We start from the raw sequence: 15,641 nt of genomic DNA, 5'->3' as shown, positions 1-15,641 counted from the left end.
CCAGAATGCCATTTTAATTCCCGTAGCTATGCAGAAGACGTTACTTCAGTAACGTCTGGCGCTAGCCAGGGTCGACACAGCTTTAATTTGGTGTTTGTTTGTTTGTGTGTTTGTGTCACGCCTGGCGCTGTCCCGTATCTGTCCCGTACCGTACTGTACCATCAAACACAGCTGGCCACATACAGCTGGCCGCACTATTCAAATAGGGCTTTCAAACGCAAGATCATAACGTGAAGCAACTTGGAAGAATGAGTATTAATGCGAGGTGTATGGGGGAATGCATGTAGGGCGATAGTGTGGGTTCGAATCCCAGGTAATGCCTGAAAAATAGGAGAATTGAAAATTTTATAACATCCCTATTCTTTTTTTTGCCGTCATCAAGGCAGTAGATGGTGTCGTATTACCCTCGACCGTACCTGCCCCGTACCTGTCCCGTACCGTACCATACAATCAAAGACGGCTGGCCACAATGCATTTTCAAATAGGGCTTTCAAATACAAGATAATAACGCGAAGCAACTTGGAAGAATTAGTATGTATACGAAGTGTATCGGGGAATGCATGCAGGGCGATAGTGCGGGTTCGAATCCCAGGTTAAATGTCTAAAAACAAAAAGTAGAAATATAAGAATTTATAACAGCCCTATGCTTTTTTTCTCTAGGTCATCAAGGCAAAAAAGCATAGCGTAGGGCCCTGAGCTTCCAAGCTCTCTCGTACAAAATTTACTAATACATATAATATGAAAATAATCTTTAATAGCCGTCCACCTCTCCCCCCTTCCCTCTTGGCCCACACTCAGAGCACCGTTCTATAGTGAGTAAGTTCGTTCTTGGGTAGATGTTCCATATCCTCCAGACAGCTGTTTCGCTCATTAAGAGCTCCTCAGTGGAGGTAGATAACGAATGAATAACATATAAAGGAATGAGTATATTTAAAGGGTAAAGTGGCGAAATTGCGCACTTTCTACATAGAAAAGTGGCATATCCAAAGATGTTGAAGGTGACAAAAGTTCTAAAAGTGATAATTAACGAAACGCACAGTGCTGCTGGAACATGCATACAGTTGGCGCTAGAATTTAGACGTGAAGCAGGCAATCTATTAGAAGTTCGTACTAACTTTGCCACACTTTGGGTAAGCCACTTTTCTATGTAGAAAGTGCACAATTGCGCCACTTTACCCTATAAATATACTCATTCCTTTATCTGCTATTCATTCGTTATCTACCTCCCCTGAGGAGCTCTTAACGAGTGAAACAGCTGTCTGGAGGATATGGAACATCTACCCAAGAACGAACTTCCTCACTATGGAGCGGTGTTGTGAATGTGGGCCAAGAGCGAAGTGTGGACAGGTGGACGGTTAAGATTATTTTCAAATGGCCGAGTTTGTCGCCACTTCTGATTTACATATTATGTATAGTAATACAGTCATAATGACCATTCGAGAGCCCTTCAAAGATCCCGATGGCACTGCTGGCATCACTCACCTCTTCTGGGCAGAATGTCTTCTTCTTCGACTTGTACTCGACCTCAATCTTGGGCTTCGAGCCATCCCTAACCACCTTGAAAGGCCAGTGCTTTCGGTCAGACGTCACAGTTTCGTCGTCGAATCGCCGACCAATCAATCGCTTCGCATCTACAGCGTAGATAGCAGAACAAGTACATTGAACACCCGCAACTAGAAACTTAGTAAGGGGCCGTCCAAGGTTACCAATAGTATTTTCAAAACGAAAAGTTTTCGTTTGGGGGTGGGTGGGTTTGAAGGAGTTTCGGTTTGAAAATAATTATTGAATACAGATGGAGATATTGATGCCCTGTTACTTCTGGTTGTCGAAAATTGACATCAATATTTTATTAGAATTCGTTTTGCCTGCAGAAAAGGTAGGTGGGTGGGTGGGTGGGTGGGTACTGAAAAATACTAAAACTTTTTGTTTTGCAAAACCTATCGGTAACCCCGGTCGGCCGCTAAGGCCACCCAGAATAAATTCGTTGTTTCGGGTCACCCGACCGGCCATCTTTTTTCACCTAACCGCAACATGTTTTTTATTGTGCATGCAAAAGTACCTCACTAAAAAAGAACATGCTCTAATAATGCCAGCGGTGTGTGCGTTCGTGTTGGACGGAACATGACGGGAGGGCCTTTCGCGTTGAAAACTTCCAGACCGTAACTGAAGTGATTTTAGAGCAGATCATTCCTGATCCGCAGATCGCGATAGATTTTCAGCAGTCCAGACATCGACCTCGGAAGCAGCCAAATGACATGATGCAGCGCTTGGTGACAATGTCATCTTCTATTATCTCCGATCCGCAATCGGTCCTGAAACACCATCAGCTCCGCCATTGCGTCGCTCCTTGACAGAAGTTTTGTTGAGAGCTACTCGTCACACTCGTTTGCCAGCAAGGCCAAGATCTGGTCCTGGAGGGGGGGGGGGGGGGAGGACAATGACTGCGCTGGATCCTCTACAGTAAGATTTGATCGACTATGGACAAAAGCTTGGATATTCGCAGTGCTGCCAAACCGTCCGATTTTTCGGACCGTGTTCTTCCGAAAACCGGTCTGAAAAAGGGAATGTCCGAAAAGCAGCCAAAAATGTCAGGGATCAGTACTTTTCTGTGCAGAAGCCCTGTGTTTTCACTTTTCAGCGCAACTGAAGGCACAACTATCTGTACAATCATGTGCTTCTAAAAAGGCTAGCGCTTGGTTGTGGAAGTGCAAAGATTTCCTGAAAGTTACAACACGCCTGGATGGCATGTACACTGTACAGTGTGTGACCACACTCATGCATTACAAAATTCATGACAACTTCGGGGTGCCATATCGGTTACCATGGCTACGAAGCGATTTTTCATGGTATTTTGGGCAATATTGTGAATTCTCTGGAAAAATAATGCTGACGAGAAATATTCGCACCATGTAGCCAGCATTAACCTCTTTAGCACGCATCACGTAAATGTACGTGATCCTGGATGCTACCGGTCCACGGATCACGTACATATACGTGATACGATCTACATCACGTCGTACAGTTGTTTTGGCTTCCGTGTAGTAGTACCAGGCCTGTACCGTGGTCACGCGGAGCTAGGCCTGTTCAGGAGACGTATCACGACAAGTACACGTGGAGTTCGCCACGTATCACGGCAAGAGTAGGTCGCGCAGTGCGGAAATAAATCAGAAATAAATTTGTTGACAATTTGTTGACATTTTCAACCATGGCACGACGTAGATACAGCGCAGAGGAGATCGACCAAGTTTTAGAGCAGGTCACGCTGAGTTTGGATAGCGATAATGAGCCAACTGTCTCTGATAGCGATTTTTCGTCGGCAGATGAGTCTGTGTCTTCATCTCCTGAACGAAGTGCGTCGCCAGAAATTGGCGATGCTGCTGACGATGTTGAGGGGATGGAGAGCACGGAAGCAGCAGCAACAGGTGGTACGGAGGACACCAGTGCTGGCGACGAGGCCATGTCCTTGAAGTCGCATGTGGAAGCTGTCGAGGTTCTAGCTGCAGGTGACGATGGAAGCGAAGGTGAGTTGGGTGCATTTACAATTTGAAAATTTCACTAATTTTGAATTTTGAAATTTCAAATATTCATGCATTGTTGCATGCTGTTGACTATATTTTTGCAAAGGTGGGCTAACTTAGTGGTATTTTGAATTGCAGATATTTTGTGCCCGTTCTAGCATGTCACTGTTGATGTTATGGACACCAAGTACTGAAGTACAAATAAATATGCAACAGATATGTGAATTGATACTGAAATACACATTTTCTGCACATTGTGACTACATGCATCCAGGCATATGGGTGAAGCAGAGTATTGCACCTACCGCACTGCCATTCACTGGCAACTCCGGTCTCCAAATGCCGCTTCCAGACGATCCAACTCCACTTGACTACCTGAAATTGTTCTTCAACGAAGATTTCTTTGAGTATCTTGTGACGGAAACCAATCGCTATGCACGCGCATTTATCGATGCCAACCTACACACTCTGCCGGCTCGCAGTTTTGCCCGCTCGTGGAAGCCAGTTGTTGTTGGAGAGATGAAAGTCTTCCTGGGACTCTACCTCAACATGGGCATTGTCAACAAGCCGGAGATTGACCAGTACTGGGCAACTGACCCTGTGATAGCCACACCATTCTACAACCGCACAATGAGCCGCGAGCGTTTTACATCAATTCTCAATTTCCTTCACTTTGCCAACAACGATGAAGTTGACGAATCTGACAAATTGACCAAGATCCGGCCCTTGGTGACTTTCCTCCAAAACCGTTTTCAGCAAGTGTATGTGCCGAAGGAGTGGGTGTGCATTGACGAGGAGCTGGTGGCATGGAAGGGCCGTATTTCATTCCGCCAGTACATTCCATCGAAACGAGCACGGTTCGGAATGAAGATATACGCCCTGTGTGAGGACAGCGGTTATCTCCACAATTTTATCATTTACACGGGCAAAGACAACGACACTTTCAGCCCGGACACGGTGAAGAAGCTTGGAGTGCCTGGTGCCGTTGTCGACAAGCTGATGGACCCGCTACTCGGCAAGGGCTACAAGCTCTTCGTCGACAACTGGTACTCCAGCGTGCCACTCGCTACTCACTTGGCTGAGCACAACACCGGCGTCTGCGGCACTGTTCGCAAGAACAGGACTGGCCTTCCAAAGCAGGTGGCAAAGCACAAGGGCCTCCAGAAAGGCCAGTACCTGTATCGCTGTGGCGGTGGCATGATTTTCATCAAGCTACATGACACGAAAGAGGTACATTTCCTCTCCACGCTCCACACAGCCACGGTCAGTGCAACTGGCAAGCGTGATCTCCAGCGCCGGCCGGTACGGAAGCTTGATTTGGTGCAGGATTACAATAAGAAGATGGGTGGTGTGGACAAAAACGACGGGATGATTTCGGTGTACACTGCTGCTCGGAAAACCAGAAAATGGTATAAAAAACTGGCCACGCACCTGATGGAGCAGGCCCTGCTAAACGCATACTATCTGCACAAGATGAAGGTGAAGATGTCGCATTATGACTTCGTGAAGGCAGCCATCAAGAGTTTGATAGCAGAGGGCAAGTTGGAGATCACAGAGCACACCACAGCTGTGGCTGCTGCAGCCGGTACCGCAAAGCCACTCAACACTCACTTTCTACGGCTCATCCCAGCGACTGCCAAGAAGGAGAAGCCGCAGAAGATGTGTGTGTTCTGCTATGCCAACGGGAAACGCCGAGATGTGCGGCAGATGTGTGCTGATTGCCCGAAGAACCCAGGGTATTGCCTTGAGTGCTTCGAGACATCGCACCGAGGAAAGTAGCTGTTCCACAATTGCCGAGTGGTTCCTAAACGCAAATTTGTTCGAGTTTGCGGACATGTAGCGTGTCCTAAACCGATGTAAATATGTACATATAGAGGGTGAACCATGAGTATACATTATATATTTTATCATTCTGACTAGCAGTTGTTGATACCTGTAGCTAGAAGCGATACTGCATGCAGTAAACCCTGTAATAGCTGTCCTACTTTTATAGATGTGCTGGAAATACGTAAATTTGCTGCGCTGATTTGCATTGAAATCTGTGCAATAGGGTATGTTCACACCGACTTTACTGCTGAAATAAGTCATCACAATGATAAATGCACATTGTTAGGTGAAATTCACAAGCTAGAATCGAATTTTAGAAAAAAGTGAAATTTGATGAAAAACGGCCCGCGGGCCAGGTACAAACCCCTGCCGTGCTGAAGAGGTTAAGGACTTGGCGGTGAAGGCCGGGTGTCCGACTTCGGGCGAAAATTATTTGGCAGCACTGTATTCGATATGCACAATACTAGACCAATCCCGGAAAGATTATCTGGGTTCGTGAAAGGGGGCACGCGTGCAAGCCAGCTCGTGCGAAGTACATGTACATCGTTTTGTATTTTAGTTTGTACGTGTACGTGTCAGCTCATGGCGGAGGAGAAAGAGACTTTTGCCCGCAGAGCTGAAGCTAAAGGATTTGATGGCCTCGGAGTCCCACCAGCAGCTAGTCAAAGGACCGCCAGTACCTCAGCCAGGCAGACCCTGACGGAGTTTGGAGGCCAGCTAGCTCTTGGCGAGGAGAGGAACATTTGGGTGGCGATCGACTCTCCGTAAAAAAATACAAGCTACATAGCGCCGACATACCATAACAGCTACGATTTCGACTTACTTCTCGATCGGCTGCTTCACAAAGCTCAACTATTTACAAGTCCTGACTGTTAACCCGACTGCTGCATGGACGATAAGTGCTGCGAATAGTGATCATGCACCCTGGCCTGAGTAGCTCGCTTGGCTAATTGAAAGTCTGCCGACCTGGGCCACATTATGTTGCTAATGCATGCACAACCCCAGTCACAGCGCACAGTTGGTTGAGTTTGGCCGTCAGGAGGCCAGCGCAAGGTATCCGGGCGCGGGTCTGATTCCAGCGAGGGGCAATGTGGTACCCCGCAGCGCGAGGGTAGCGTGATACCCTAAGCCAACGTGCGTGCTGCATGAGTAGCGTGATACTCGCTGAGCGCTTTTGCTGTTGCCTAGCAACGCGTTTCTGTCTTTCCTGGCCCCCCAATGCATGTTGGGTGGCCCTGCGCATGACTGCACGTTGTCATAGCAACCTTGGAAACCTCAAGCCGGTTACCAACAAGCTAGGAATCAGACCAAGCCGCCGAATGCCCCCGCCGGCCCCCGGCGCTTCATTGCAATTGAATTAATATTTGTCCAGAATAGTGAGCTAGGACAGATCAAGAGGCGTGGGTGGGAGGGAGAAATTGCAAAACAGTTGGATGCACGCAGCAGCACAGCTAGCAAGAGAAAGAGCCGTGGATGGGTTTGTTCCTGTTTTTGATGGCTGTGGCCATCCGTTGGCCCAACGGTCTCGTGTGAGTACGGTGTTTGTTTGTGCTGCCAGCTCGCGCCCGGCATTTGTTTGCGCTGGCAGCTCGGGCCCGGTGCGCGAGTGAAACCGAACCGTGGCAAAGGCTTTCGCTCTTTAGTGCTATTGACTGGCTTTTCATACGATGCCTATTGATGTCTAGAGACATGCTGTCTAGCCTTCCCCTAGTACGCATTCACGGGGCTTTGTTGAAGTTCGTGCCGTGAACTGCCAAAGGGAATTGTTTGAATGGTGCTGGGGCGAGTGCGACATTACGGCGTCCCTGCAGCCGGCCTAATCGCGTTTGTCGCCACAACCGATTTTGTAGTCTGAAGCTGGAGTCGCATCGTCCACCTACAGGTAACTTTTGGAGCTGATGGATTTTCCGACTTTACTTGGACTTCTTCCGCAAACTCTAGCAACAGTACTACAGTCTACAGCGTGCGCTGTGCTTCCACGCGCTCGTGTCGACATGTCACCTATGTACATGTACATGTACCGGATCGCGGAGGCGGAGGACCTTGACGACCTCCGCTGACTCCAGGTTGCCGAAAACCCGCCGTCGTCTCCGTTCTTATCGCGGGAGACATTCTCCCCTTCCAGAACCTGCGCATAGTTGTCATCCCGGGGGTAGAGACTGTGTTGTCTTTCAAAATAGTTCTTCATCGCGCTCGCGCGGATGATGACTCTCATCATGAACTCGTTCCGACGGTGTGACATGATTGGCGATGGTCTTTGGCGGGGCACTGGCTTGGCGAAAACGCTATCTTCTAGTGCAGTAGAACATTGATCGGCTGCAGATGAGTACAGTCACTTCGTGGCTGGTCCATAGGAGGAAAATTGGCAAGAAAGAGGCAGGACTCATCGAAGACGAAGCGCTCTCAACAAACAATAGCACTGGAAATGTCTCATAAGATTTAGGGCCTATCGCTTTGAGGGACAACACTCCCAACCTTGCCTACTTCATCAAAGTGAGCTCTACATGTTTGTTGACCTCTTCACACTGCACAGAAGAGAGAAACAAGGATTATGGCTCAGCATTTCGACTCCAACAGCAGAACATTACCAGTGTGAGAGAGAAAGCCCACAAAGGGCTTTGCTTTCTGTTGCATCGTCTCTCTTGCATGCAACTAAGGAGAAAACCATTGTACTTTTAAGGGGGCAGCCTGGTCGTAAAATCCCTGAAAAATCGAATTTGTAAATTCATATCGAGTGCTACATCAGTTGAAAGAGCATGAATGGTTGCTTAACACCCACATCTCCCGTACTGGCTGATTTTCTTTTCATGCCATGAGGTGTTGTCTATAATAACAATAATAATAATAATGGATAGCATTGTCATGACCCGGATCAGACTCGTCGTGAAAGCGACCATGCATTGAGTTCAGCAGCCAAAAGCTGGGCTCCGAAATATCCTAGAGTTCTGTAAGAACCATGATTAGTCCTACGAAGGATTTGGCACTTTCGTTAGTTGAGCAATCATGGCTTACAACTCGTGGCCTCGAGTCACAAGTGTTGTCGTACGGCGGCTACACCTTCAGTACAAGTCATCAGCATTGTACTCACTACACTGTTGAGCTTGAGGGGACCCTGCTTAGTCCTGCAAGGGAGCTGATACCTTTGTTAGTCGAGCAAGCAAGGCCCCTCTTCTCGCGTCGTACGACGTAAAGGGTCCTGCAAGTGCTTCGCGCACTGCGGACTCCGTTATCCCTTTTTTGGGAGAGGTCACGGCTTGACCGTGAAGCACCCTACGGGGTAATGAGAGGGAAGAGCCTACGGGCAGGAGATGAAGGGTGACCAACGACCAAGGCAGCATACGGAGGCGGCGTGCTCTAGCTGCAGCAACTTCCGACAGCATACTCCAGAGCCTCGGAGTCCTTTCATGTAAAGTGGGTGAGCGAGCTCCCCGTATTGATTGATCATTCTTTGTACTATATTCTAGTTTGGCTGATTGCACATATTGCACCACTGTTGTAATATAGAAATAATCCTTACGCATTCTTGCCACTGTATACTTTTGATCACATAATGTAGCATATATAAGGAGCTGTTTTGCTAACATTCATCCTCGATTCTCGGGGAGCTCACTACTCCTCTCGATTCTGAGAGAGTCACTCCGACTCTCTCCTGCTTTGGTCTTTTGACTCTACACACTTGATCTTTCGATCTAGTACTGCAATAGTTCAAATAAACACTGTTCAAGTGGAATTAGAAACCTGTCGTTCTATGTGAGCTAGCAACTTGGATGGCGACTATATTGGTCGTCTACCTGGGTAGCCACTAGACTGATCTAAGCCAAGTCACAAACCCGCCAAGCGCGGCCGTGACATTTGGTGCTGTGACCAGGATCCAAGTTGCGTCTTGCATGCTCTGGCAGAGTAGTTGTAACTCGGTGTGCACTGGTCCATGCTGAGCTCTGAGCTCTTGTTTACTCGAGCACGCAGAGGTGTGAATTTGATGTCGATTTCACGAGGCTGCATGCAGTTCTCAAGTGGAGTCGGAAGCGAACTGTTTTGTTCTGTTCTGGCCTTGGTCCGTTCAGTTGAACACTCTGTCTGAGTGCGTGCACATGGAACGTGAACTCGTTCTGTTTTGTAGCTGTTGCTACCAGTTGGCGTGCCAACTAATACTTGTTCCGGAAGACCTGGCGAAAGTCGGTCATGCCGCCGACGAGAGTTTCGACTCCCGCACCACTTGTTGGTCTGAGATATGTGTCAGCTGCACTCAATTTGCGGTGTAGACGGCGCATTGTTCGAACCCACGGAGGTTCTTGCAAGGACGTGCAGTGAGGAAACTCTACTGTTTTGTCAGCGCTTGCACAGAAACTGCTCGAGAAGCGAAATGCTTTTAGACTTTGCAGTGGCAGGATCGATGACTGCATGAAGCTTAGCTTCTACGTTGCCCTCAGCTGCAGTTGAGGAGTGTTGCTGTTCTTTTGAACTTTGACGGTTCAAAAACAGTCAAGAGGACTATGTCCTTGTCGTGTGACGGAGTCACGAAGCCAGATTTTGAAACTGGGCGCCGCACCAGTTGAGATGCTGGCTGAAACGATGATACAGCAACAAGTTCTGCAGAGAGCTTGAACAACTGCTGATTTGAGTTCGTTGATGCGGATCTCGAATGTTCTGATTGGAGTGTGATAGAAATCACTAGTGAGCTGATGCCCACCTGAAACCAGCACTTCTGTGTTGGACGATGCCTGTTTGGTGTCGGATTTGTCGCGACGTCCGCACCCTGTGGTGTTTCGTCACGTACTGAGTATGATGTTGGTTACTGGTTCTGACATTGGACGCGATGTGCTGCCCCAATTCCTTGCGAGATCACTTCGGGTGGTGGAGCACTGCATTTTTAAAGCTTCTAAAGCTGACGTCGTTCAGCCAAGCCATGATGGTGACGGCAAACGAGAGCACATTCTTCGCTTGCGGAGGCGTGAAGTGATACTCCCTTTTCGGAGGTGACGGTTAACGCCGTGCTAGACAAGTCGGAAGGGTTGCCGACCTGTGCCTTGACGATACCTGATGGGTGTTTTCAAGGAATGAATGATGTCATGATGGCGCATGCGCTAGTGAGCCCTACGGTGGATGGTGTTCCCGTACGGGTGTTGAATTACTCTGACGAGGCTGTGGCTCTAGAGAGGGCAATGCAGATTGGTCGGTTAGAACCAATATCTGAGGTCATGAGCATCGTGACCGAAGACACTCTGGCTGATGGCCAGGGAGAGGAATCAGTTCAAATAGCTGAGACGGAGGACTCTCTCGGGGTCTGGAAGCAGTTGCGCATTGGCGCAAGATGTCCGGTTGTGGACCCCCGGAAAGGTTGGATGAGGACGAACTCATCCATGGAACCTTTGAGGTTGGGCGAGGACGAACTCGACCCTGGAGCCTGTAGGTTGGACGAGCTGGACTCGATCCTGGAGCCTAGGTGTGTGGACGAGCTGGGCTCGGACCTGGAACACACGGAAGTGGGGGTCAGAAGAGATGGTAATGAGACATCTCTGGGACAATCTGGTATCTCCTGCGAGGAGATCCACTGCTTGCAAGCCTTAGTGCTTCGGTATCGAGATGCGTTCGCTTTGAACCCATCTGAGCTTGGTCGCACTTCGGTGCTACACCACACCATTGAGACACGTGATCGTGGTCCTGTTGCACAGGCTACTAGGCGTATGCCATTGTGTCTGTCCTTGCTGGCAGCAATGAACCTACCGTGGAAGTCTTGGCGAGGTCGCCAAGGTCTTTTGTAATGGGTGGAGTGTGGGTGGAACCGATTCGTTGGATACCACCAAATCTATGAAATGGCTCCTGGAGCTCTGCAGCAGTTTTTGTACTGAACCGGATACCTACGTGGTAGAAGGGTGTGTCGACCACACGTTATGGCCTATGGTCTACATTCATCTGAGATGACACGAAATGGCGAACTGTCATACGTATATGCTTTGCGTGAAGATTTGCAACGTGCATTTAGTTGTACATGACAAGCTGCGTGTTGATCATCAGCACCAGGCTCATCTCTACGATAGTGGAGCAGTACCAGTTTCATTTGAAGTTGGAATTTTTTTTGATGGAAATGTCCCTCCTGTGGAGCCACATTTCGTACCCTATGCCCGTACCTGTTGCGGTGCAGAACCCGTTGGCTTGGCCAACGAGAGCTAGGCGGTTACCGTCACGACTCGCTGACTTTAATGTTAGTTGAGATCACGGGGACGTGATTCTTGAGAGGCCGGGGAATTGTCATGACCCGGATCAGACTCGTCGTGAAAGCGACCATGCATTGAGTTCAGCAGCCAAAAGCTGGGCTCCGAAATATCCTAGAGTTCTGTAAGAACCATGATTAGTCCTACGAAGGATTTGGCACTTTCGTTAGTTGAGCAATCATGGCTTACAACTCGTGGCCTCGAGTCACAAGTGTTGTCGTACGGCGGCTACACCTTCAGTACAAGTCATCAGCATTGTACTCACTACACTGTTGAGCTTGAGGGGACCCTGCTTAGTCCTGCAAGGGAGCTGATACCTTTGTTAGTCGAGCAAGCAAGGCCCCTCTTCTCGCGTCGTACGACGTAAAGGGTCCTGCAAGTGCTTCGCGCACTGCGGACTCCGTTATCCCTTTTTTGGGAGAGGTCACGGCTTGACCGTGAAGCACCCTACGGGGTAATGAGAGGGAAGAGCCTACGGGCAGGAGATGAAGGGTGACCAACGACCAAGGCAGCATACGGAGGCGGCGTGCTCTAGCTGCAGCAACTTCCGACAGCATACTCCAGAGCCTCGGAGTCCTTTCATGTAAAGTGGGTGAGCGAGCTCCCCGTATTGATTGATCATTCTTTGTACTATATTCTAGTTTGGCTGATTGCACATATTGCACCACTGTTGTAATATAGAAATAATCCTTACGCATTCTTGCCACTGTATACTTTTGATCACATAATGTAGCATATATAAGGAGCTGTTTTGCTAACATTCATCCTCGATTCTCGGGGAGCTCACTACTCCTCTCGATTCTGAGAGAGTCACTCCGACTCTCTCCTGCTTTGGTCTTTTGACTCTACACACTTGATCTTTCGATCTAGTACTGCAATGGTTCAAATAAACACTGTTCAAGTGGAATTAGAAACCTGTCGTTCTATGTGAGCTAGCAACTTGGATGGCGACTATATTGGTCGTCTACCTGGGTAGCCACTAGACTGATCTAAGCCAAGTCACAAACCCGCCAAGCGCGGCCGTGACAGCTGCAAAATCTCTGAAAATTTGGTCTCGACCTCTGACCAGCCGTTCAAGAGTTATGGCCGAAAATGTGCCCTTGCAAGGAAAGATTTTTTTGTTGCACGCTGTCATTTTTTGGCAGCACTGTATTTGAATCTGAGCAGACTGTGCGCAACTTGTCGTATCATGGAAACACGCGAAAGTGTGCAGAATTTTGCTTTTAATAAGTCCAAAAATCACGTTTTTTAGCGATGTATTGGGCTGCACGGCAGCAGGTTTTGCCCGCCGCCGTGCAGTAGGACTTTTGCCAGCACCGTCGTCACGTTGCAGATATGTGGCTTGATTATTGTAGTTGACATTGATTTAGTGACTTTGGCAAGTAACAGTAGTTTGAGTCGTGTCAAGAAGTCAGGTAGGATTCACTACTAGGCAGTAGTGGAACGTGAGTGGTAGTCTTTGCCGGTTTTTGAGGGTATCCTGGATTTGGTTTGCAGCGCTGCGGAAATGGCTTGCTGTGGATGTTGTATCAAAGGTACGACCTCGTAGCACGCCCTAAACCTAAAAAAATTCAAAAATTGACTGGTGTCTGTGGGAGTCTGTGAGAGAACGCCCACTCGTGCCGTTGTGACAGATTCCAGGGCCACGTTGAGGGGCCCTATCCCACCACCCATGGCTGCTTCTGGACTTTTTTTAGGTTTGGATCCCGCGCACGGACAGAATGGTCGAGAAAATGTGAAAAAATTGTAAATGTATTTTTTTGGCTCCTGGGTGACTCGCACACCGTGGCACTATGCCGGAATTTTGAGTTTTTCCGGCCTGGAAAGCCTGTCAGTGAGGCGCAAGAACTTTTAAATCATGTCCAGAGGGCTAGCATAGTGGCAGGAGTGTGTGGTGAAACTTTCACTCAAATCCATTGAGAGACACCAAAGTTACACAATTTTCTACACAATAAAGTTCTGAACACACTCTTTCCACTGATACCTCATTCGACCCCTGACTCTAAACTTTGTAGCAGCATGGTCATAAATTTCATATGGCATTCAATTGACCGTAACTTTGGTGTCTCTCAATGGATTTGAGTGAATTTTTCACCACACACTCCTGCCACTATGCTAGCCCTCTGGACATGATTTAAAAGTTCGTGCACCTCACTGACAGGCTTTCCAGGCCGGAAAAACTCAAAATTCCGGCATAATGCCACGGTGTGCGAGCCACCCAGGAGCCAAAAATGGCGTTTACAATTTTTTTCACATATTCTTGCCCATTCTGTCCGTGCGCGGGATCCAAACCTAAAAAAGTCCAGAAGCAGCCATGGGTGGTGGGATAGGGCCCCTCAACGTGGCCCTGGAATCTGTGACAACGGCACGAGTGGGCGTTCTCTAGGCATGGGCGGGTAATGCTAGTTATTTGCTGCGATAATGCTAAAGGCAATGCTAATAATATGAAGATATAATGCCACTTATAATGCTCACACTACTCCATAATGCCAGTTTGAAAGTTGGAAAAGTCGATTTAAGAAGGCCATCTTGGATCAAGGCCAAAGCGTGGAAGAAAAAATTTAAACAGCAGTGAGCATGCTGTCTGAAACAATCCACTGAGAAGGTTGATTTGCAACGTCAAGTCTCCGGACGAAGCCGGACGGGTTCAGATGCCTGATTTTCGGAACTGGACCTAGCCAGCTTCATGCATGACACCGTTGTCGACCAGCAATTATGCTTGAAATGCCAATTTTGCATGCGAAATGGTTATAATGCCAGCATTATGCCACCTGGAAAAAAGGGACTATAATGCCAGCCATAATGCTAGCATTACCCGCCCATGCCTAGCGTTCTCTCACAGACTCCCACAGACCCAAGTCAATTTTTTTGGTTTAGGGCGTGCTACGAGGTCGTACCTTTGATACAACATCCAGTGCTGGGACCTCCACAGCAAGCCATTTCCACAGCGCTGCAAACCAAATCCAGGATACCAGTGGCGGATCCAGGGGGGGGGGCCCAGGGGGCCTGGGCCCCCCCCCCCTTTGAAAATTTCGACCTTGGTCTACATGTAGGATTACAGTAGACCAGGTAGACTGTAGAATGAGCGCTCGAAATGACTTGGCGTGTCAAGTGGGTCACGCGTGCTGGGTACTTATCCGTCCGGTGTCACGCACTAGCCAGCACGCTGTGTACAACTACAGTACGCACTGCGACCTGAGTACACGGCCGCACTTCAAACATGTGAAAAACGTGCCAAAAATGCAGGGCCTGGTACAAAGTGCAGCTAGTGCAGCGATCGCGTTGGGCTGAAGTCCTGTACGGCGCACCGTGCTGTCGGCTTCGTCCTTCCTTTTTCTTTTTCACTTGTCAGAAACTAAACGCTCTCTCTACTTCGCTTGTAGCCAAGGGGTTACCTTCAGATATGCGATGAAGAGGAAAGGGTATGACATCAGGTCGTTCTTCAGTGGACCGGTAGATAAGAGAGCTCGCGTTGAAGAGCCGTCCAAAGGTCCGTCGCAGCCGCTGCCGAGTGGAAATGTTCCTGCACTTGCGACATTACCCGAACCTGCTCCTGAATGTGAAGTCATTTCAAGTCATTCCTCCAGTGACAGTTCTCTGCCTGGGTCTCCGGTTTGCACGCCAAGCCCACTGAGAGTATTAGCACTGTTCTAGCGACGGAATATTACATGTATATTTGTGGTAACTTTGTAACATACAAATACCTGCTAGTACTAGTAGAGTAGTGTCGCCCTAATGCCTGAGTTACACCACAGCTTGACAACACTTCCAGTCCAGTTTGAAAATGTCGTGAGAATGGAATACAGCAGCTCTTCACAACTTCGGGACTTAGTCGTTGTTGTTTTGTTTTGTTTGGGGGGGGGGGGGGGGCGTATACCTTGGGCCCCTTCTCGGCGAAATCCTGGATCCGCCACTGGATACCCTCAAAAATCGGCAAAGACTACCACTCACGTTCTACTACTGCCTAGTACTGAGTCCTACTTGACTTCTTGACACGACTCAAACTACTGTTACTTGCCAAAGTCACTAAATCAACGTCAACTACAATAATCAAGCCACATATCTGCAACGTCACGAGGGTGCT

The 15,641-nt window shown here is 48.6% G+C and overlaps 1 protein-coding gene across 1 annotated transcript in view; it reads right to left on the bottom strand.

Annotated features, from left to right (window-relative positions):
- The window catches only part of LOC135817191 (heat shock cognate 71 kDa protein-like), a 30,012-nt gene that overhangs the window by 12,570 nt on the left and 1,801 nt on the right, over positions 1 to 15,641 (bottom strand). The window contains exon 2 of the mRNA XM_065330321.1: positions 1,483 to 1,631. Within this exon, the coding sequence (XP_065186393.1) occupies positions 1,483 to 1,631 (149 nt within the window). The remainder of the gene's footprint in view (positions 1 to 1,482; positions 1,632 to 15,641) is intronic.

The sequence above is a fragment of the Sycon ciliatum genome, chromosome 5, assembly GCF_964019385.1.
Source record: "Sycon ciliatum chromosome 5, ocSycCili1.1, whole genome shotgun sequence".
Lineage (NCBI taxonomy): Eukaryota > Metazoa > Porifera > Calcarea > Leucosolenida > Sycettidae > Sycon > Sycon ciliatum.
This window is presented reverse-complemented; position numbering and strand designations above follow the sequence as displayed.